The following is a 23,002-nucleotide window of genomic DNA, read 5'->3' on the forward strand; positions in this document are numbered from 1 at the left end:
GGATAAGACAAATGGAAAAACTACTGATGAATTTGTGGACATGTTTTCCTTTCTCACAAGAGTAGTAAGAGTTCCAACCCCTACCCTTGCTGGCTTTCTGTTATTAGAATAAAGCAACAGGGAAAAACATGGCAGTCAGCTCCAAAATCAAATGCAAACAAAACTGCTAAAATGTAAAGAGCCATCTGTGAGATTTAAATACCAATTTGTTGCAGGTACTAAATACTTACAGGTATTTCAAAAGTGGGAGGTTTTTAAAGGCATCTGGATCTATGTAATCCAAGTTCCTAAGATTTCGAATTTCACTGTAAAAAGGGAGGAACATTGATAGTTAATATTTAATAATGGATCACAACAGAAATCATCAATGTTAAAATGAAATCTCAGGGACCTAATTCCTGCAGCAAGCTTTTTGTACTGGACAGCACTAGCTCAAGACCAGAGCAATCTTACAATGATGCATTATCATCTGGATAGGTGCCATCCTGGGGACTGGCCTTTTGAAGCAAGGGGATAAGAAGTACCTAAGATTTGATTATGGATCCTTTCTCTGCATGGTCCTAAAATCAAAACAAATACCCTGTGGTAATGGCTGTTACTTTGAACATGGTGGGGGTTTTGTTTCTGCAACACTGAGTAAAAAGAAGAAAAGTAAAACTTTTGTTATTTGTATATAATAATCCTATCAAATTACAACCATCTATGCACCTTATCATTTTATGTGCAATTTTTCTGCTTACTTTCTTCATGGCTCTGACAGTATTTTGTATTATTTTTTCCTGTCTTTTACAGAGCTCATCAAGTGATGGCTCAGTCACTTAAAGCAACTTTGTTCTGAGACTTGGAATGGCCACAACATTGACTACATAACCATGCCCAGCAGTACAGAGGATGGCATATCTCTTTGCTGTATAACAAGGCAAGATGTAACGTAGACTTCATTCCTTATATCTTCTGTCCACAGTAAAGTCTTTAAATACTTCCCCCCAAGAGAAAGCTTGGTCTGCAAATGGCTTTTTAGTCTGCTCATGTTGAAAAACCAGCCTGACACTAATCACAGCTATGGCCATGATGGTGCTTTCTGCAGGTGTGTTGGTGGGGCTGCTGCCCCTCCAGCCACTACCATCATTGCCTGGAGTCATGATTCTTCCTCATTTTTCTAAAATGTTTCTCTCTTCCCTTAGTACAATTTCCCTGAATACTTCTAATTCTTCTATTTTCTAGCAGATTTCTCTCTTCTCTATCTATAACAACAGTCAGCAGTCTGGCTGCACCAAGCAGACTATGCCAAAATTCTCAGTATTGAGGTAGATTCAATTGACCTACCAATTTTCATCTTTTATTAAAAAAAGCCCTCCCCCATCATATGCAGGCTTTTAGTTTCTTGGACTCTTTACTGATTCCAGCAGTTTTGCATGGATGGTTTTGCATGTTTGCTTCTATTTGTTTACCTTAAATCAGCTCTGGACACTGGTCTCATAACACTGCTGAAACAACTCTCAGCCTTTCTGAAATAGAAACCATGTAGAAAAATGGTGCCAGGCTTCCTTCTGATACTAGCAGTGGAGAATTGGTCTGAAGAAAACATTTCTAGTTACTTATATAAAGAAATTTTATAAAGATGACAGATTTAGAGGGCATGATGGTGCAGGTTATGTGAGTGATCTTCCAGCCTTAAGTCAGTCAAAAAAGTGCTGCTGTTGGACTGAGACCCAATGGGCAGAAACCAGTAGTGTTCAATTTGCCATGGCCTAACTGTGCCAAGTAACCTATATAATATAAGAAACAGAAAATTGGGATTTAAAACTACCTCTGGCTCTGGAATTGTTTTAATAGGATAAAATCAACCCAGACAATTTGTCTAAGAAATAGAAGTGGGAAAAAAGACAGAAGTTAGTAGATAAATCACTATGTAGACACTGGTACAAAGATTTCAGCCTCTCCATATATTGTTGTACTGACAAAACAGTTCTGCTTCACCTTTCTGCACCAGTTTTCTCTCTGTTTACTAAAACACTGCCGGGAAATGAGGATTGCCCTTTTACTTGAGTGTTAAATTGATGTCATTTATTGCTCTAGTACTGCTACTGTAGTGCTGCATTCAACTATTCTTCACATCTCTTAGCTACTTTGAACTGTAGCTCTGTTTCTGTATTTGAAACAAATCCTCTCAGTGTCAGTTTCTTGCTTCTCTCCAATTATTTTAATAGTTATGTAGCTATCACATTCCCAACAGTGGAATTTGCTTCATAAACATTAACTGACATGTTTTTTCCATCACTGACTGCTTTCAAAATGTTGGACTTGTGAGCTTCCTGGCCTGATAATCCTCTGTGGACCAAGCATATTCCAGGGAAAGACAGTCTTCAGTTCAGCCTTTAGCCTGGAAATGGATAATGCAATGGAGTATCAAAGAGTCATGGGTTGTTGCTATTCATAGATAGCAACATTCTGCCTAAATTATTTGGATGAGGGTACTGGAAATAAGAATTCAAAATCAGCAGATGGTACTAAAATTAAAAGAACAAAATAATGTAATGAGATACAATTTTGATTTATTAAGTAATTGGACCATGAGAGGACATTTGCTGATTAAACAATGCAAATTAAAAGCTAATTAATCTGGGAATAAAATATTTTAAACAGCCAGATGAGACAGCACAGTAATGAGAGAAAATCTTAAATAATGTGAAGGAATCAATATGATTCAACTAAACATTGGGAAAAGGTTTATATCCCCGCTGTTCAATTTTCTTGAACTGGTAATTTTTGGATTCAAAAAGAAGTAGACTTAAATATCTACTGTATTTATACTTGCAATTCATCCTACTCTTTGTATTGCAGAGGTGCCTTAAAGCCCAAAAGGAAGAAAAGGGCCATTGTGGAGCAGACAGCCAGGCTCAGAAGTGTCTAGTCAAAACAGATGAGAGAGGTATAAAAATAAAAGGTGATTTGACAGAAGTGAGTGTTACACTTAAGAAGAAATGAGGACAGAAATCCAATTTTCCCTACTTCTAGTCCAGTCAAATGTGCCTCCTGCATTTGACTGGCCTGAATATGTGGCCTCTCATTTTGTCTGGGGGAAAAGGAGAAAGATCTTGTGTGCTGTGGATAAATGTAGGCAACACCAAGGCAACCATGACACACAGCTGAAGTGCAAAGAGTAGATTTATTCCATCATCTTGAGGGCTGAAGGATTCAAAAAATCAAATAGAGACACAGAGACTGCTAGGCTCATATTGGCAGGGGCAAAACACAGTGAGGCCTGAGTGCTGCCTTACACATCAAAGGGGGCCTGGAACACGTGCAAACCTTCACAGGGCTGTGGTTTACATCTCTACACTTCTTATCTCCTTTCCCTGCTTACAAAGAGGCCCAAGTCTATAAGAAGAATGCTTTTAAGTCTTTCACAGTTTTCTGTTGTCTTGTGAGAAAATGTCACTTCTTCAGTAGACAAAAAATAACCAAAACAAACACAGATACATGAATTCCCGACACTGTTTTCTAACATCTCCTCGGTGCAAGACTGGTCTCTGAATGAAAACAATTCTAATTCCAATTTAGTTTTCTCCCTTGCCAATCTTCTCTTTTCCAACCCTTTCCTCCCCACAGATCTTCATTTCCATTCATGAACTGTGCTGCTGTCCTTGTTTTAAATATTCAAACATGATTAGTCTTAGAGTACTGGAAAGAATTTCTCTCTAAAATCACAGATTTAAAGAATATCTACTGCTCCATTCATATTGGAATCTATGAAGTTAAGCCCATAAGGAGGAAGGATATTTGAATAATTCTGGTCTCATCAATTAGCAGGACAAACTGCATTTCACAATTTCTTTTACAGTAATCAGGCATGAGTAATATACTCAAAGACACATAAATGCATGGCCCTAATTTTCAAGCTGTAATCAAAAGACTGCTGTGGTGTAAAGATTAATCCCAAAAGGTCCGTAAAGATAGAAGACCAAGTTGATTATCAGTAAATTCATTAAGCAGGGTTTGCACTTCTGTTATTTATCTTCTATGAATTGGTGAGTTGAAAATATTTAAACTTGTGAGCTTAAAAAGTTATGGTTCTTTGAAAAGCAGCTCTAGGAAAACTGTTAGTAGTTTAAGCTGCCTAAAATGCAGATAAAGCCAAAGAGTATACTTAAAATGGCTAGTAAGCTAGTTCTCAGATATCTAAGTGTCTATGAGAGCTGATTTAAAATTACTTTTGAAATGCAGCTTTAAAAAATAGAAGAATCATGGCATACAGCAGTGTTACAATTCTGAGTCCTTCTGGGTATTAAGTGCTTTTAAGGTACAAGAAAACATGAGACAGAAGGCATTTTTGTTGACCATTGATGCAAAAAGCCAAAAGGTATCCTGAACAAACATTTTACTTTGCAGTCCTAACTGAAATTACTTAGAGATGCTAAGTAATTAGAGATTACTCATTAAGTAATGAGATGCTTATTAAAAAAAAAAAAAGTATGCTGCTACTCTGCTACTTTCCCACAATTTAATAGAATTATTAGTGGAGTATTTACAAAAGTATTCAAAGTTGCTTTACAAACTCTATTCTTGGAAATACAAAAACCATTTAAATAACTGTCTTATTTGTGCTTTAAAGACACTTGATGTTTGACATTTTAGTTCTGGCACTCAGACTAGGAATTTAAAATGTACTAGGTTTACAATCAAATCACCACCTGATTGTCCAAGAACAGCAATTCACTTTTCATTTTTAATGAAAATACACAAAAAGTTTATCTCATCAAGAATAGGTGTGCAGAGAAAGTCACTTGATTTTATAAAGATATGTGTCAAGATTTACAGATAAATATGAACTGATGTTTAGTTGTAAAACTATAACTACTTTCAAATCCAAATGTATCTAAAAATGAAACTAATAGTAAGGCTATTCAAATATTAGGCTAATTAATTAATTGAGACATATGCTTGCCAGCTAACTTTTCAGAAATGTTAATATGCTACTTAAAATTTTATCTGAATTTGGTAACATAAAAAGATGCACAAACTTTTACATATTGAAGTGGAATCTAAATTTCATTCACCAGACGTGCTTTTCATACCTGCCTTGCAATATTGATACATTCTTGAGTCTGTTTAAGCCCAGAACTCAGAAACTGCAAATCTGGTTTTCGAGTAGCAACACAATCATGTTATGCTGTGATACCTGCAAAGACTAAGGATATCCAGGTCAGCAATTGTGAAATAAGCTTTAAGTTTTAAATAAGCTTTTTTTTTTTCATTGTACTGTGTAGGGGGATAGAACATAAAATGTAATCTTACCCCCTAAAGAGTTGCAGCTGAGCCAATTATTAAGGATTACGAGCAGGCCTGATGTTAACAGGCCACACCTGTAGCCATCAGAAGGGTGTTATAAAAGAGTGGATTGGGGGGAACTGGAGTCAGTGGCTGCTGTGGGGACAAGGATGAGTCAGGGCTTAGAGGAGCTGCCTGCAAGAAACATCAAGGAGGTACGGAACTCTAGCAATATGGAACCCTTGCAATGTACTGATAATAGAACTTCTGCAATATAATGACAACATATTATAGTAACCTGGGCCCTCCCTCTCTACCTTCTGTGATTTCACAGCTACCTTAGCTTCTCTCACTTGTTCATCTACTTCCATGTTTTATTCTCCTCCTGCAGCCAAACCATCCATGTTGTCCCATCTGCATGCACCTATTTAAGCCTTTGCACCACTGGCACCAGAAAACTGGCTTAGGCTCCCAACAATCTACTTCCTCCTCCACACTGCAGATTTTAACAAAATTGTTTTGCACAGCACTATCCCAGCTCTGAAATTCACTGCAGGTACACAGTATTCCCCCATCAGTCTCTTCAGTCTTCCTCTCCAGATGCTTCTCCCTTCTTCCTGCAGTGCGGGATCCCCTGGCCTGGCATGATGAGCTGTCCAAGAGAAGGGCAGCCCTTGCCCTGAGGATGGAGGGGCTGCTCTGCCCTTGGCTCCATCTCCCTGCAGGGCTGCAAGTGCTCCCCCAGCAGCTCTCCAAATAACGTCACATAAATGAGGGCAAGCCACTTGAACCATAACCTTTGGCCTTGTTCCCAAATGTGAGAGGGCTTTTAATGTGGTTGTCTAAAAGAAGAATGCTTTATGAGCTGGGAGAAGAGAGTAGGGAGAGACCAGGGGAGGGTGAGCCAAGACACAGAGAAAGGAGGAAAAGAAAGATAGAGGTTCTGAGGTTCTGTTTGCAGGACTGTTTCCCTGAGAAACAGAGACCTAATTACAACAGGTTTTTATTTAGTGTAATGTAAGCTTCAGTTCTACTAGTAAGGCAACTACAGAGAGGCACTGATTGCTAATCAGACCCTTTCACAACTACACTTACAAAAAATACATACTTATGTAATTGTATGAGAGAGACAGATCTGAATTCGTAAACAGACATGCTTAAAAAAGGTAAATACAGAGAGAAGAAACAAGACACCATTGTGAGACCAATTTAACACAACTGAGGAGGAAAAAAACCAGCAGAAATGTGTTCCTTATTTACATCTTCATAGAGTGGAAGTTTTGTCATTAATTACCAGCAAAATGAGATGTGGCTCATTAAAATACAGCAGGTGATCAGTATCCTTCTTTTGCAGAAGTTGCTCAGTACTTGAAAGGCATGGATGCATAAAAATATGACCTTTATAACATATGGGTCACAAAAATATGCTTAAAGAGCTGAGGTCTGGAAGGAACAGAAAGTCAGGACAGAGGTACATGAACCAAATAAGCATTGAGAAAATGGGTTGTTGAAGATCAAGGCTGAAGTGTACTAACTAAGCTTGGCACACAGATCATGATGAACACAGGATGCCTATTCACATAACGCTTGGCTTAAAGCAAAGCATTAGTTCCTTCCACAAACACTGAATTTTCTCTTGAAAAGTTTCTATGTCTAAAAACAAATGTTTTCAGAATGAAACTGTGTGTATAAGTTTCAGTTAGGGTGAAAAGATTATTTATATAAAGCTGCACTTTATGAAAGTTCAAAGAAAAACAAGCTGTAAAAATAAAACTCTGTGAAATAACTTTTCAAAACTGTTAATCTCAACCTCCTTTAAAATACTTTGTGATAATCTTAACCTAGTATTATTTTAGCAATAATACTTTAAAATACTGTAATCTATTAAATTAATTTAATGTAAATACATTAAATTAATGCATAGCACAAGTTGCAAATTTATCCCTGTATTATGCCACTCTTTGGAAGGTAAATCAAACTCAACAGTGATAGGTTTTAACAAATCAGGAGTTATAGAAACAATTCATAAAAATTATCAAATCTGTAAATTGCTTTCTTTCACAGCTTATATGCAACTGTCGAAACTTGCCAGATGCTAGGATATTCCCTGATTAAATTATACATGTGCCTTACTTCCAAACAGAGTTTTTTAAACCTGGTAAGCACTTTTAAGTGGTAGAGGTGGCCCTTCTTTGAGGGCTACCTTCAAAGTCTTGGGGTTTTCCTATAACTTTTGTGAGCAGAGTTCTAATGTCTTGTCCTGGGTAATAATTTTGGCTCTTGTGCAGGAAAAAAGGAATCTTGTATGCTGTCCACAGTTTCTCTTGGCAATGCTTTGTGAGAAATACAAGGGGTCCCGTGTTACCATACCCTTGTATAGTCAGCAGGAAATGTTCTCTCCATAGTGTCCCCACAAGGCTGTGCCAGGGGTGACATGAGAGTGACATGAGCCTGGGAACTCTGCTGACTCCTGCACAGACCTGCAGCTTTCAGTCATGGACAGCACATCCAGGCCTGGGGGCTGCAGTGGGTGTGATTTTGGAGCTTTCTGGAGCATTTTATCTTCAATTTCTAATAAGGTGAGCCACAAAAGAAGTGCCATATGAGGAATTTGTATCACAGTGGCAGATACTTTATTCATTGCTGATAAAATGTGCTGACAGTCAATGTTTCACTAAATGTTCATTTTCATTAAACAAGAAATTTTACAGACACAACAACTATGAAAGAGGAAGAGAGAACATGGACACAACAGGCTTAGGTAAAAACATCAACATAATAGGAAATGGTATTATAACCACAGGTAAGTACTGATATCACACCAAAGCCTTACTGTGAAACTCAGGAATACTATTGAAGCATGTTGTTGGCCTGAAGTAGATCTCAGGATCCTTGCACTCTGCTTCTAGATATGCCAGTCAGGTTCATGTTCTCCTAGAGGAGTCACTTACATTTTCTAGCATTAGTTTCTCTCTTTATCTTCACTAACAATAATTATATTTTTCTCCTGTAACTTTGTTAGTCTTTCTGATTCACACTGTGTTAAATAGAAGGAAAAAGAATCATAGAAAATACAGCAGTGTTACATCATCATCTAATTCAATCTCTTTCTCTGAGTGAAGATTAAATAGATCTATAGAATTTCAGATCATACAGCCTTAAAGGCCTGCAGTGGTAGAGACAATGTCTCCAGGAAAACAATTCTAGTGTTTATTACCATAGGAATAAATACCAGCCATAGGAATACATTTCCTAGAGGCTGCCATGAGTCTCATCTAATCTACTTTAACATTATAAATACATTTTCAAACATTAGTGTGAAAATAGGTGGTAGTTTTCACCTCTTGCAACAGCTTTAAAAAAATCAATCTGCCTCTGTCATGTTTTCTTTCTGGACACAAAAGACCTTTCTCAATTACTGTGTTTTCTGGATCCATGGTGACCTACAGTGCTCTCCCATGGAACCTCTGCAAACAAAGATCTCTGAAATATGCCAAATTCAGCTGAGCCTTACAACAGTGGCACACTTTCCAATCCCCCTTTTGGATCAGTAATGGAAACATGGAAGAGTACCAGATACAGGAGGGGTCCTTTGGAGCTCTCTCTTCAATACATTACACTCTCATTTTGACAGGGTCCTGATGGATGACAAGAATTCTCTGGATGCATACAGCAGTTCTGTAACTGCCCTTAGCGTGTCACTTGGTGTGGATTGGTCAGAACAGGAGAACAAAAAGGTGCAGAAACACTTCCCAGAAGCCTTTTCCCCTATTATTCTTGTTCCACTTAATAACCATATAAACTCTTCATTTTAGTAGTGCACTTTCAGAATGATTACTTATTCTTCATGTCTCCATGTAGTGCCATTTTGCTTTGTGCTTTGCTCCTTCTGATTTTATTTCTTATGCTTATATTACTGCTTTACACTTACCTGCAGTAAATTGACAGAAATAATTCTTAGTTACCATTTTATTTCAGCTTGACATCAAGTTCATGATGCACTCCCACTAGTTTCTCAGTACATTTATCTACATTTCTATGGGAAGATACAGAAGGGAACCAAAAAGATGTATGGAAAACAAGCACAATGAAATAAGCTCAAGAAAGAGACTGAATCACTCCACAATTATGGAGAAAGGAAATGAAAAAAGGAATATTTAGCTACATAGGAGACAGGAATGATGAACATCATCACGTATATTATTTCTACATATTCCAAATTTATCTCATGACTGTATTCATTCATTTAATTACAGTACTTACATGTGAGTGACTTTGCTTAAACTGTTGAAGGAATGGGCCTCCAGACTCTGAAGTGTTTCATCTATGGAGATGTAACTAAACACCAGCAAACAGAAAAATAAACAGGCCTCAGACACTGGGAAGCCACAGCTAGTGCCCATCATGCCGCTTCATTTGTCATCTCATTATTTTTCTCATCCAGCTATGATGGCACTCAGAAAGAGAGCAGGATTTAAATCAGATCAACACTTGTCAGCAGCCACAAGGCTGCTTATTTTCCCAGCCCTTATTTTCTTCCTTCTCCCTCTCTCCACCTTTCTTTGCTTTTTTCCAACCTCAGCATCCCCCGTATTGCTGCCCCTGTTGTCCTCTGCTGCTGATGGAGAGCAGCTTGGTGACCCGTGGGGCACTTCAGGAGAGGACAGGCAGGAGCAGGGAAGGCCCTGGAGGCTGAGCTGAGGCTGGGCTGTGTCAGCTGGCACTGGGGGCACAGGAGGTGCAGACACGTGTGAGCTGTGGGGAGCTGAGTGCCCAGGGTGGGAAAGGCACTGTGCTGCACAGGGGAATTGTGCTTTACGTGGGGCTGCTGGCAGAGAGCTCTCTGGGGGGCTCCTTTGTGGGGAGAAACTGCGGGGAAAACACTTTGAGGAGCCACAGACTGGGTGTTTGTGAGGTACTCGTGAATGTGACCCCAAAGCATCATCCTATCCTTGACCTCAAAAATACTGAATGTTCAATTTGCTCTTAAGCCAGCAGAAAGTACCAGGTGAATCCCTTGTACCAAGATTTAGTGTATTTGTGTTATTAACAGTGTAAACCAGAAATTGAAATTGCATTTGAATATCCTATAAAACATTTATGCAGTGATGCCTTTCTGACAGAAATTAGCTTTGTAATTAAGCATGTAATTTAAATGTTTTTTCTTTCATTCACGTGGAAAAGCAGCACAGGGGGAAAAAATCTCTACTTCTGGCTATCAAGAGTAAATAGCCATGCAGTCATTTAAGAGAAATTGTAGCAATAACATTTTTGTTTAAACAAAGTTCATAAAGAGGAGAACTAAATCTTCTATTCAGTACAGATAAAAACATGTTTATTTGTGGAAATCATATAGTAGACATCATATAGCAAAATGAGCTGCTGTATTTTGAATAATAAACACAGTATATAATCCCCTGTTGAAACTTCAGAACATTTTCCAGATGAATTTGCAAAACCAGGAATGATTGGTAATTTTCATTGCACAGAAATTATGGGCGGGAGAGGCAAATGAGACATGTGGTACATTAGAGACCAAGACATATACATAAAAGTTGTATTTAAAACACAGGTACTGATTCCCTAACCTGAAGTTTATATCAAGAGGGTGGGAGTTCACGTTTTGTGGTAGTAGTAATGCTACAAGAAATATCCAGATGGACATTGACACTATTAAAATTTAAATTGCAGTGGAGCTTTTGGAGCCAAAGAAGGGCTGACACCCTTTTATATTGAATCAAACTCTGTTCTAAAAAAAGTTCATCCTTTTTATATATAATATTATACATCATGTGAGGGATATCCCTCCCTCTCCAAAAAAACCTAAACAATACCCTATCTGATTAAACTGAGATGGTAAATGAAGATGCAGATATCCAAGAACAATTACTTAAGAGGATTTTAGGAAGTCTTTATTTCAATATATCTGGATGAAATATGAAATATAATAGGTGAGGGGGACACTTAGAGACACAGCAGGAGTTAAGCACCATAGACACTGGGGCACTTGAATTGTGAGGGGGTAAAACCCCAGGGATTCCTTTGTTCAGGATCCCTCCTTGGAGAAACCAAACCCTAATATTTTCATTTGATAAATTTTTATACACAAAGACAAAATTTTGGAGAAGGAGAGTAATTTTTAAAAATTTGAAAGAATAGTATCAGGAATTGAACAGAACTTACATCCTAGAGATGTTGGGGAGATTGGAAAAAGCATCACTTGGAATTTTTCTTAGATGAGTCTCCAAAAATCTCCTAGAGAAACAAAAAATTGGCAGTTAATATCCTCTGGTAGCTACAATTTAAGATTAAAAAGTCCTACACAGCTTCAGCTCTGCTCCAATGTTATGTTCTTATCTTGCCTTTTCTCTAAGTCGCCATCTTCGCCTCATTTCTATTCCTGTTTCATTATGTGGCTTTTTTTGTTTGCTGTGCTCCATCAATCTAAATGGCAGCTTTCTGCATCATCCTCCCAAGAACTCAGTGGTGACAATGGACCTTCCAAAACTCCAGAGCATGGCCAGCAGGACATGTTTGCCCATTGATGTTAATGAAGTATTAAGAGAATTCTTTTAATAATTTCAGGCTCCACAACAATATCCCATCCCTCATTCTGAGCAAGAAGTTCAGGCATGTCAGCCAAAATTGAATTAGAGCAATTGCAGCTACCTCCCCAGAATTCTTCATTTTCTTTGTAATAAATAGCACATTCTTCCTCCTCAAACATCTGATGAGGGGGTGGCATGTACTTTACCCATCTGCAGGAGATTTCAGAAAAACCCACAATATTTAAGGGAGATACTTATCAATAGCAAAGCTTTTAAAAAAATGAATCTCTAGCAGACTTACTCCTCTAAATAAGAAAGGAGGAAATGCTTTTGAAATTCAGTCTATGATAGCTGTTAAACTCACAGTTACAACATGTTGCTGTTAATCTTTGGTTTTCCAATACAGTTTGGGAGTATACTTACAGAGCATCTATTGAATGATAATCAAGAACAAATGATAAACTTTCCCCCTAGCTGCTATTAAACAACAATTAAAGAAAAAAGAAATAAACAAATTAGGATGATTTCCTGATTCTGTTTTGTTTCATAATGCCAAGTATCTCATTTCTACAATTATATTTGATTTACGTAGCCAAATATATTATCATCTTGAGATTTATCAAGCTTCTGGAATTTGTATACAAGAAATAAAGCTGTAGAATTAGAGTTTAATAATAACATATGCAGAAATTCTCCAAGGTTTTGTCTTGAATTAAAATATAAATTAGGAGAATGTATATTCCTATAATCCCAAGGGAAGAACTTCCCCAGTCTACCTTCTTTACTCCATATATTTGTTACAGGAATGAGTAAAGACTTCTACTTTTCCAACAGTGCGTTGATGTTTCTCCTGACCTCAATACATCTGGCTCCAAACAAGCTCCCAACCATGGCAATGTCAGTTGGTCCAGAGGTTATGTCCATATAGATGTTATTTTAACATCCACAGCAGTATCAGTGATATTACTTCAGTAAGATATATTAGGGAAGTAAATATATATTTTACATATTTGTCTCTTAATTTTAAAAGCATTTTAAATGCATATCTACAAAACACAATAAGTAAATACATACCACCCAAAGAATTTCAGATTGAAATGATATGATTTTTAATTTGAATCATCTCAACAAAAGCTTTATGTATTTTAATGAACTATTTTCCACCAATACAGGGGGGAAAATTTACCATATGTCAATATGAAAGAGTTTGTCAATTTGAAACAAAGTAAAAAATTTTACATTCAAAATTCATTTTTCTGAGAAAATTATAAGAAGCAATGACCTTTAGCTTTTTATCTAAGAGAAATAAATATGACAGCAAAGTAATGGCTAGGTAAACAGCTATTGATACATTCATTTCTAGTTTTTTATGTCCAATTAAATCCAACACAAATAAAAATATATTTTAAATCATTCTGAAATAAATGCATTATAGTCTTTCAGTGGTGCAAAAATAGCTATAAAAAGGCATTTCACATAGTGAAATTTGTGCTAAGCTTACCAGAAGATGATTACCACCTAGTGTCCAATGCTAATATTACCAATGTAGTAGGAAGGAAGGAATGATTCACACAGCAAAGGAACTCTGCAAGTGGGGAATCCTTCTGAATATGCAAGAATACATAGCTGCTTTCCTATTAAAGCAGTCCAACAGAATAACATAAAGTATCCCTCAAAACTGGCCCAGCCCTAAATAATTAAAGAAATACTAGATTCCTTCAAAATTAAATTGTATGGGTCAGTGTTTGGGACAGGTAGGTACTGAAAGTAATCTCTTACTGCTAATGTATCCTCTGCCTACAAACTGAGGTACATATGGACACTCTCAGACTGACAGGAGAGAATTTAGGTTGGTTACTTGTGAATTTATAGCAAATAGAAAACACCAATCCACAATGTTGGAGCTTATCCTTGCTCAGTTTGTGATCACCCAGTGCTTCTGACTGGATTGAAATAAAAAAGACTTCGCAGGAAGGAATGATCCCATTCTCAGCCAGTTTTCAGATGACACCAAGATGGGCAGGAATGTTGATCTGCTGGAGGGTAGGAAGGCTCTCTAAAGGGTCCTGCACAGGCTGGAATGATGGGCCAAGGCAACTGTGGGAGGTTCAACAAAGCCAAGTGCCAGCTTGCTGTGTGCCCTCCCAGCTCCTTGTGCACCTCCAGCCTGGTGGGGTAGCATGAGAAGCATAAAAGGCTGTGACACTCTAAGCACTGCTCAACAATAACTAATACATCCCTGAATAACCAACATTTTTCCCAGCACAAATCCAAATCCAATGCAATCCATAGCACCATACTTGGTACTATGAAGAAAATTAACTCTATTTCAGCCAAAATCAGGTCACTTCTCTGCAACTTTTTTTTTTCATTTCATTTGCTCCCAGGCCACTTAAGTCCTTTGCCTGGCTGTGCAGCCTGAGGAAATGGAGCATTATTGAAGTAGAGGATAGACCAAAGAGACACTGGGATGTACTGGACATACATCAATCCATGGGACCTGGGATGTTGCACCTAAGGGCAATGAGGGCACTGGCTGATATCATTCTAAGGCTACCCTATCATCTTTAAAATATCATGGTGATCAAGGGAGGTTGTGTCTGAAAAATAAATCAGCATGGACATCTTCCAGTGAGGCAAAAAGGAGGATCTGAGGAAACACAGGGTAGTGGCTGCTATGTAGTTATTTTTTGTGTGCAAGTAATTTCATATATTTGAATGTCCTTTTGCAGATGCGATGTACATGATCAGAGGCAAAAAAAATAAAAATCCTTTATTTTCATCTGTATTTCTATCTTAATAATTCATACATTCAGTTTGACTTTTTGACCTCTGCTGAGCAGCTGGCAGCAATTATAGGCACTTAGTGGTTCTCTGATTAAAAGCAACAGTAGCCAGCAATTACAGCCCATTCTTACTCTCTTTCCCTGTAAGAAGTGAGCCTCTTCTGACTGCTCTTTTCTGAAATTTCATGATCCTGTTTGAACTTTCTTTGCAGAAATTTATAGGCTTTTAGTTCAATATTTCAGAAACACAGCTCTTCTCTATTGTAGTTAGAGGACATTTTATAGCAGGCCATCATAAAAGTTTAAAGTTCAGGGTAAAAGAGGCAGCAGTACCGAGTTTAGGTCAAAATCAAAATTTAGCTCAAAAGTAATGAAATAGGTACATCTGTGATCACAATGCACGAAAATATGAGGGTGTAGTGTTTTAATATGGCAGTTGGATGAAGTTCCAGGCGACCGGAAAGGACAAAGCATTGAACCCATCTTTTAAAAGGGTGGACAGGAGGACTGGGGTAACTATTGATCTGTCAGCTTCATCTCTGTTCCTGGGAAGATCCTGCCACAAGCTATGCTAAGGCACATGGAAAACAGAGAGGTGATTTGAGACAGTCAGCACAGCTTCACCAAGGGCAAATCCCATCTGACCAACCCAGTGGCCTTCTCTGATGGAATGACTGCATCAGGGGACAAGGGAAGGGGTGCAGATGTCATTTATCCAAGGCTCCAAGTGCACAGGGCAAGGGAGGGGATTCTGCCCCTCTGCTCTAGTGAGACCCCACCTGGAGTACTGTATCCAGCTCTGGAGTACTAAGCACAGGAAAGATGTGGACCTGCTGGTGCAGGCTCAGTGGAGGACCATGAAAATTATCAGAGAGCTGGAACCCTTCTCTATGAGGAAAGGTTGAGGTTGAGCTGGAACCCCTCTCTGCGAGGAAAGGTTGAGCTGGAACCCTTCTCTATGAGAAAAGGTTGAGGTTGAGCTGGAATCCCTCTCTATGAGGAAAGGTTGAGCTGGAATCCCTCTCTGCAAGGAAATGTTGAGCTTTTCTTCTGCTGGGCTTTTTCAGCCTACAGAAGAGAAGGCTCCAGGGACACTTTATTGCAGCCTTCCAGTACTTAAAGAGGGCTTCTAACGAAGCTGGGGACACACTTTTTCGTAGTGCCTGCTGCAGGGCATTATGATTTTAAACTAAAAGATGGTCAATTCAGACTAGATGTAAAGAAGACATTTTTACAATGACCATGGTGAAACCCAGGCACAGATTGCTCGTAAAGGTGGTAGCTAAATCACCTCTGGAAGCATTCAAGGTCAGGCTGGATGGTACTCTGATCAACCTGATCTAGTTGAAGATGTCCCTGCTCCTTCAAGAGGTGGTTGGACTAGATGGTCTTCAAAGGGGCATTCTAACCCAAACTATTGTATGAGTCTATGATAAATTACAGTATTAGGTTTCAATTCAATTCAATTATTCAATTCTATATTTATGTATCTACTTATTTGTGAGAAAAAACTAGCTCAATCTTTTCATGTTGTGTAATTCAACCTTTCTTTGTAAAGAGAAAGGTTGAATTTAAATGTGTATTTCTTTGCATTCACTGAGATGACACCCACTAGCTGGAGTTCAAGAGAGAACTAATCTTCTTTTAGTATGTGTCAGCAGCTCATTTAGGCTTAAATTGTAGTGTTTATTATAGCTGGTCTCATTGCTTCATTGCTTGAGTCCATAGCACTGCACTTGGCAAAATCCTGAGTGTTTTCCATTGACTTGGGTAAGGTATCAGGGCACTGGCTGGTTTGCACAATCTTGAATAGAATAAAAGGTGTTGACATAAAATGGCCTTTTGCAGATGGCTCACTTCTCATTTTAGAGTAATACAAGCTATTTTTTCTACTCTCTAAATTTTGGCTACCACATAGTAGCCACCTAAGTGTGGTTAAGAAACTGCTATGCTATTAGCAGCTTCACAATACATATTGTTAATTTTTTTGAGACTCTTTATTGTGTAGTCTGTGAACATAAGGATATGTAAGAGCTGAGTCCAGCAGAACACAAAAGCATGTTTAAAGTTGAGTTTTTAAAGAACTGAGACTGTATCTCATTTTCCTTATTCCTGGTTTGGCAGATTAGCATTTCAGAGTAGTCTCTCTGAACAGCATGTGGGAAGGTTCAGTTGCACTTGGTGATGAAGGCAGATCATTTAGACATTTTTAAAACACTTTCTGAGACAGTCCAATTTTCAATATATAATTGAAATATAATATCACCTTTTATATATAATATCACCTTTTATAGGCTGTTTGGAGGTTCTGTAAACCCATGTTAAGGAAAACATCAAACATTTCTTGATTTTGCAAATATAAACAGACTGTTTGAGTCAGATTCATGAAAAGTTGCCCTCTCCACTGATATTAGCTATTTGCAAAAAATCCGTAAATTATTCCTTAGTAGTCACGTGGATTTTTTTTTTTTGTTGCAAAATTTAAGCTTTTTCTTTCCTTTTACAGATTTATCAATAAACTCTGTTTCCCAATTCAAGAGAAGGCTGTTGTGTGCCTCTGAAGTGTAATGGGTTGGAATGTTATGCCAAAAGAAAACACTGTAATGAAAACTGATTATAATAGCAATCCAAGATTCAGTGTAGTGTAACACTTACAAAATCAGTCTGTTAAACCACTGTTGAAATCAACTCCAAAAATAAGAGTTTTTTTTAACTCTGATATAAACAACTCTTTTGCTACTATGATGATCAAAACTCGTCATCTTCTCAAACGAGGAAACGATAAAAATTCATTTCTACTGCCTTATCACCAGTGTCTTCTGTAAAAATGTGTGATATTCTCATTGAGATTAATCTCTTCACAGCATTTAAAAAAGAACTACTTGCAGTCCTCCTGCTTTCTGTTGAGCAAACTATATGTGTAGTTCAAAAATGCTGAAGTAATGGCTGTTTCTGCATTTTTTGGTTTGTGCTTGTACAGTTCCTAGCACTTGATAAGTTTCTGTGCCATGACACAGGAAATTTAAATGTTCCAAATGTACAAGAAATGTTACTGATCCAATGACTGATAAGGAATGAAAGAAAACACTGTATTCAATGTTCACAAGGTATTATTTTGGTCTTTAGCAGTTTCTCTATTCCCTTAGTCCCTCAGTCCTGTTCTTTATCTGCTCACTTTGAGTTGGCCTGTGTATATACAGTAAAGCAGTGCACAGTTTGTAAGTTACTTCAAGAACCCTTACAACAGTGCTTCAGTTTACCATTGGGATTATGGACAAATCCTTTCACTGTAACATTTCAATATAAAATGGACAAATCCTTTCACTGTAACATTTCAATTTAACTGAGACAATAATACACGCTAATTTTTCGACCTAGTGTATTTGATCTACTGTATGTCAAATGCAGGATTGTTGTGTGTTAATAGCAGGATTATGGAAGCAAAATGATGCCTTTCTAAGCAAAATATGTAGGTAAGTACAATAACAAGCATCAGAATTGACAAGAAAGGATAGTTTTATGCAAAATACAATATTTAGGAAAAATTTTATGTTGCAGCCATGTACATAGAATTATTTCAATCATTATCTGAAAGGCAATTGATAAAATGATTTCATGGACTTGGTAAGTATAATGGTGTTTGGTAAAAAAAATACTTATTTTAAGAAGGTTCAAATCTGGCTCTGTCTTCAGAAATAGTCAAATACTTTTACAAATGAAAATAATCACATATTTTTTGGAAAACAAATTAATTGCAACTAAAAAATTATTTCGAAATGTGTAGCCATTCTGTATTACCTACAGAATACACAGAATATATGGGCATTAATCAGAAGGCAGTACCCTACCTCTGGCAAATTTACAGGAGCAAATGCAGAACTGTAGCTTAGTATCTAATGTAAAGAGCATATTCTTGAAGACTGTACTGGTTTTGTATCTATTTATATACCAGTTCCTCTGTCCTTGCCTAACATCCTCTTGTTCAATTTCAATCAAATTTGATTATGTTGATATGAAAATAGCACCTGGGTACAGGATAGAAACCTTCTTGAGGGAAGGGAAGGGAAGGGAAGGGAAGGGAAGGGAAGGGAAGGGAAGGGAAGGGAAGGGAAGGGAAGGGAAGGGAAGGGAAGGGAAGGGAAGGGAAGGGAAGGGAAGGGAAGGGAAGGGAAGGGAAGGGAAGGGAAGGGAAGGGAAGGGAAGGGAAGGGAAGGGAAGGGAAGGGAGACATTAAGTTATTTTAGTAAGTGAATGTAGAAGATGTAATGCACACTGAATAAGAAGCAAAACTTTATTAGTTTTATTGTCAAAGAAAAAGAATTAAAAACAATTAGCAATAGATTTATAAAATGAAAATAATTGAGAAGTGCATTGAGGTGATGCTGGGATCATGAATGTGTAATCAGAATGATGCCAAGAAACATATTACAATAATTCAAGAATTATGATGCAATTATATCTTTGAAAAAATGTTCTGTGGGGTTTTGGTGAAAAAAAAAATGTTATACTGAGAAAAGGTCATATTCAAAATCAATATCTGTGCATTCAGGAATTCTGGATAAGTACCTGCATTAACTATATTTAGATAAATAACAGTTTAAAATGAACGCACTTTTCTGGCTTAAGTTCATGCCCCTTTTCTACTAAAAGAGTTAGAAATAAACTTTTATTGGAATTTCTTGTAAGCATTTCTTAAAAAATTGTTTGTTCCATTCTTTTAAAGTAGTAAAAGAGAAATGAGAACAGCTCTGATTGAATAATCAGAATGAAACTTTAATTGGAGTTTCAAGATCCTGTGCATTGAAAAGAGCTCATCATCTCCAAAAGCTGGCAAAGTGTTCCTAGTCTCACCAGTCTCTTAGTCCTACAAACCCTACAAACCTGAATAGCCACACAAAAAAGTTTTTAAATTGGCAATCTTGAGGTTCACTCATTACCACCAAGAAGCAGAATTACTTTGCCTAAAATAACAAACTTGCTGCATTTAGGGAAAATTGTAGAGAGTTTAAACATAAAGCCTGCAATATGTACAGTGACATATCTCACCTCAAAGAAGAGTTTAATTGTTCTTAAGGTTAACAGAAACTCCCATTATTTTGGAATCTTTTGGCTTTGATTCAGAACTGCTGCCCACTGTACAGAAAAAGATGAAAACATGACGGAATCAGGGGCACACACTTTACAACCTCACAAAATTCTGTGTGTTGTTTTAACTGCCACGTGCAAATAATCCAGCCTGAAGCATCTGAAACCACTCTGAACAAAAACCACATATAGGTAAATGTTATAACTCCCACTTAACATATTGAGGGAAAGAAATATTAAGACATTTGCAGAGAGCAAGGGACTACAGAATTGGGTACAGTCCCCTAGACTTCAGCAATTCAAATAAGAGAATAGAAGGAAAATAAACACACTTTATCCAGAGAGAAAACTTCAAACTGAAGTAAAAAACGGTGGGGTTTTTTGTGGTCGATTGGGTTGTGTTTTGTTTTCTTGTTTGTTTGGGAAGGTTGTGTGTAAAAATTCTGTTTTCCTTATTTCATCAGATAATTCTCCCATTTGCTTTCAAATAAAAGACTATGCAGCACACATTCTACCACTTCTACCATGCACTACAAAATCACAATTGTCATTACATGGAATATTTTCTTGACATGGCAGGGAGTACACATCTTGAGAAGTTTGCAATGGTCACTCCAATAGGTGCACATGATTAAATTTCACCCCAAATAAACAGAAAAATATTTCTCTGTTGTTTTCATTAATTACATTTCCCATGGAAATAAGATTTTCACTGGGTGTTTTTGTCTTTTCAAAACAATGGCTTATAATTTTACATCCCCCATTACTACAGGTGTTTAAAACACTAGAATTCCAGTGGCCAAAGTGCTTTTTTTGTGGAGCTGTATGCAGAGAGGTACTTCTCAGCCATCAAACCAGCATATTTCAAGGGAAGTATCAAATTTCATTATGTGATCTCATTGTTTCTATTAACTATTTTAAATGCCTGTACAAAGGTATTTTCTCCCATAAACTGAAACTGCTATATTTTCTAACTTATGGTAGATTTCAAAGAACATACTACTTGGTGCATGGCCATAGCATTACTGCAATTTCAACCTAAATAAACTATATATATAAAAGTATAATAACAAAAAAGTGTATAATTTAAAATATTATTAACTGAAATACTGCAGTCTAGCCATCCACAAAATTAAAGGCAAGCAAAAATAATGGAAATAACATCAATATTTTTTCTTTCTTTCTAGGCAAGTGACCAATTTAAGTTTTTACTTTCAGTGTTAAAAAATCTGAGAAGCATTCAAATAAGTGCAAATAATTTAATGGTTCTTATTAAGTCCTGAGAATCATTATCAAGACATAAATAAATCAATCTGTTACTAGTTTACCTTGCAGTCAAATCAACTGAGTTTGAGTTAATTTACTTTATCAGAAAGTAATCTATATTTACAAATGAAACTTCCAAAAAGACTATAAAACTTCCATACAGACTATAAAACTTTTGTACCTCAAGAAACAAAGTGAAAGGCAGGAGTGATTCATCTCTAGTTGTAGCTGGCAGGTGCCATTTCAGTCTCATTACAGTATTTGACTCTCAGATATGACACAAGATGCTCATCTGGATTGGCAGCAAGAACCCAGACAAGATCTCCTACTGTGCCCACAATGTACCAAACACTTAGGCTGAGCTACCTGAATTACTCTATGCCTTTGGCAAGCTCTAAATTTGCTGCTTTATCCCATACTCCACACTTTCATCTGAAGTGCCCTGTCTCCCAGACAGTATACTTGGATTCTCAATTCTCATGGATTCCTTTTCTCTTCCTTTGACAAAGAAGCTGAAAATGCACAGAGGATTTTGTGGAAGTCTTTGTGAGGTGACCCATCCAGTTCCTATTGGCTTTTAATTACAAAATTGTGTTTGATCTACCTTTCCTGCCCCTCATCCCCTAAGCACTTGCCACACAGAATCCATCCAGCCTACTGCTCACTTTGCCCACAAACTGCCCAGTTACTTATTTTCCTACATTTTTCACAGAACTCTTAGGATCCAATGAACCATCTCTTCACGGCTCTTGAAGGTTTGAGAGTCACTTTTCCTACCTCCTGCCACACGCAGAGTCTGCACACTTCTGTTCCACTCTCCTGTACTGCCCAGGTAATCTGCAGCACCTCTGCCCTCTCACCACCTCCTATCTCACAGGACATCAGCTCAGAGCATCTCCTGCCTGCAAAGTATGAACACCCACAGCTGCCTTCCCTAAACCATCCCCATGTACTCACAGGGTCTGGGTGTTCTCCGGGAGGCTGGGAATAAAGTAGATGTCCCTGCAAGTGATTTTGTAGTCCTCCCAGTCAGAGCACTCGCAGAAGGCTGAAGGACACCTCTCCGTGCCCCGGCTGCACAGCACCAGCACCAGCAGCAACTGGTGAAGGAAGGCTACCATGAGGCACAGCATCTTCCGCCGTCCCTCGCTTCTCCGAGGAGACGAGGAGATCCCAGAGCTGCACGGGCAGACCGCGCTGCCCCGCCGGGAGAAGCTGCCGGGGAAAGGCGGCACCTGTGCTGGACAACGCCGCCTCCTCACTAAGCGGGGTCAGGAAAGGTCTCAGCAAGCCCTGAGCGCCCTCGCCATCGGGCAGGGTCCTCTCCTCGCTCCGGCCCCGCGCCCGTCCGGCCAGCCATCCTGGACCTGGCCCCCGCTCCTCCGCACCCCTTCTGCGGGGTATCCCGGGGCCCATTCCCCGGCAGGGCTCGCTCCCCGCCTCCCACCGCCCGTTCCCCGGCAGTGCCCGCTCCCCAGCTATCAGCGCCCGCTCCTCGGCTCCCAGCGCCCGTTCCCCGGCTCCCAGCGCCCGTTCCCCGGCAGTGCCCGCTCCCAGCTCCCACGCCGTCCCCGCCTCTCACTGCCCATTCCCCGGCTCCAGCGCCCGCTCCTCGGCTCCCAGCGCCCGTTCCCCGGCTCCCAGCGCCCGTTCCCCGGCAGTGCCCGTTCCCCGGCTCCCAGCGCCTGCTCCCCAGCTCTCACCGCTCGGTCCCCGGCAGTGCCCGTTCCCCGGCTCCCAGCGCCCGCTCTCCAGCTCTCACCGCCCGCTCCCCGGCTCTCACCCCGGCTCTCAGCGCCGCGCCGCTCCCGGACCCCGCCGCTGCCCGCGCTCCCTCCGCAGCCTCGGGGCTCCGGGGCCGCCTGCCGCGGGCGGTCAGCACCGCACGGGGCCAGCGGGCTCTGTCCTGTCCAGCCCAGTCCTGCCCAGCCCTGCCCTGCCCTGCCCTGACGGGGCGAGCGCCGGCCGGCAGCGGGACCGGCCCGCCGAGCTGCCCCCAAAGGCAGCGGCGAAACGTCGGACCCCGACCATTCCTCCTTACATCTT

General features: G+C 39.1%; 1 protein-coding gene and 1 long non-coding RNA gene across 5 annotated transcripts in view; one reads left to right on the forward strand and one right to left on the reverse strand.

The window, feature by feature from the left end:
• The window catches only part of TSHR (thyroid stimulating hormone receptor), a 46,876-nt gene extending 24,628 nt beyond the window's left edge, over nucleotides 1-22,248 (reverse strand). The window contains exons 1-4 of the mRNA XM_064714844.1: nucleotides 21,914-22,248; nucleotides 11,455-11,526; nucleotides 9,535-9,609; nucleotides 231-305 (exon numbers count right to left, since the gene is read on the reverse strand). Of these exons, the coding sequence (XP_064570914.1) occupies nucleotides 231-305; nucleotides 9,535-9,609; nucleotides 11,455-11,526; nucleotides 21,914-22,089 (398 nt within the window). The 5' untranslated portion in view covers nucleotides 22,090-22,248. The remainder of the gene's footprint in view (nucleotides 1-230; nucleotides 306-9,534; nucleotides 9,610-11,454; nucleotides 11,527-21,913) is intronic.
• On the forward strand, nucleotides 5,416-10,067 carry LOC135448641 (uncharacterized). Of its 4 annotated transcripts, XR_010440542.1 has the most exons (6): nucleotides 5,446-5,486; nucleotides 5,663-5,827; nucleotides 7,336-7,429; nucleotides 7,560-7,850; nucleotides 8,906-9,008; nucleotides 9,250-10,067. It is a non-coding gene; the product is annotated as an uncharacterized LOC135448641 (long non-coding RNA). The 4 variants fall into 4 exon arrangements; XR_010440539.1 differs by lacking the exon at nucleotides 5,663-5,827 and having other exon boundaries at nucleotides 5,416-5,486; XR_010440540.1 differs by lacking the exon at nucleotides 5,663-5,827 and having other exon boundaries at nucleotides 5,435-5,486; nucleotides 7,677-7,850.
• Nucleotides 22,249-23,002: the final 754 nt, after the last annotated feature.

The sequence above is a fragment of the Zonotrichia leucophrys genome, chromosome 5, assembly GCF_028769735.1.
Source record: "Zonotrichia leucophrys gambelii isolate GWCS_2022_RI chromosome 5, RI_Zleu_2.0, whole genome shotgun sequence".
In the NCBI taxonomy this organism is placed as follows: domain Eukaryota; kingdom Metazoa; phylum Chordata; class Aves; order Passeriformes; family Passerellidae; genus Zonotrichia; species Zonotrichia leucophrys.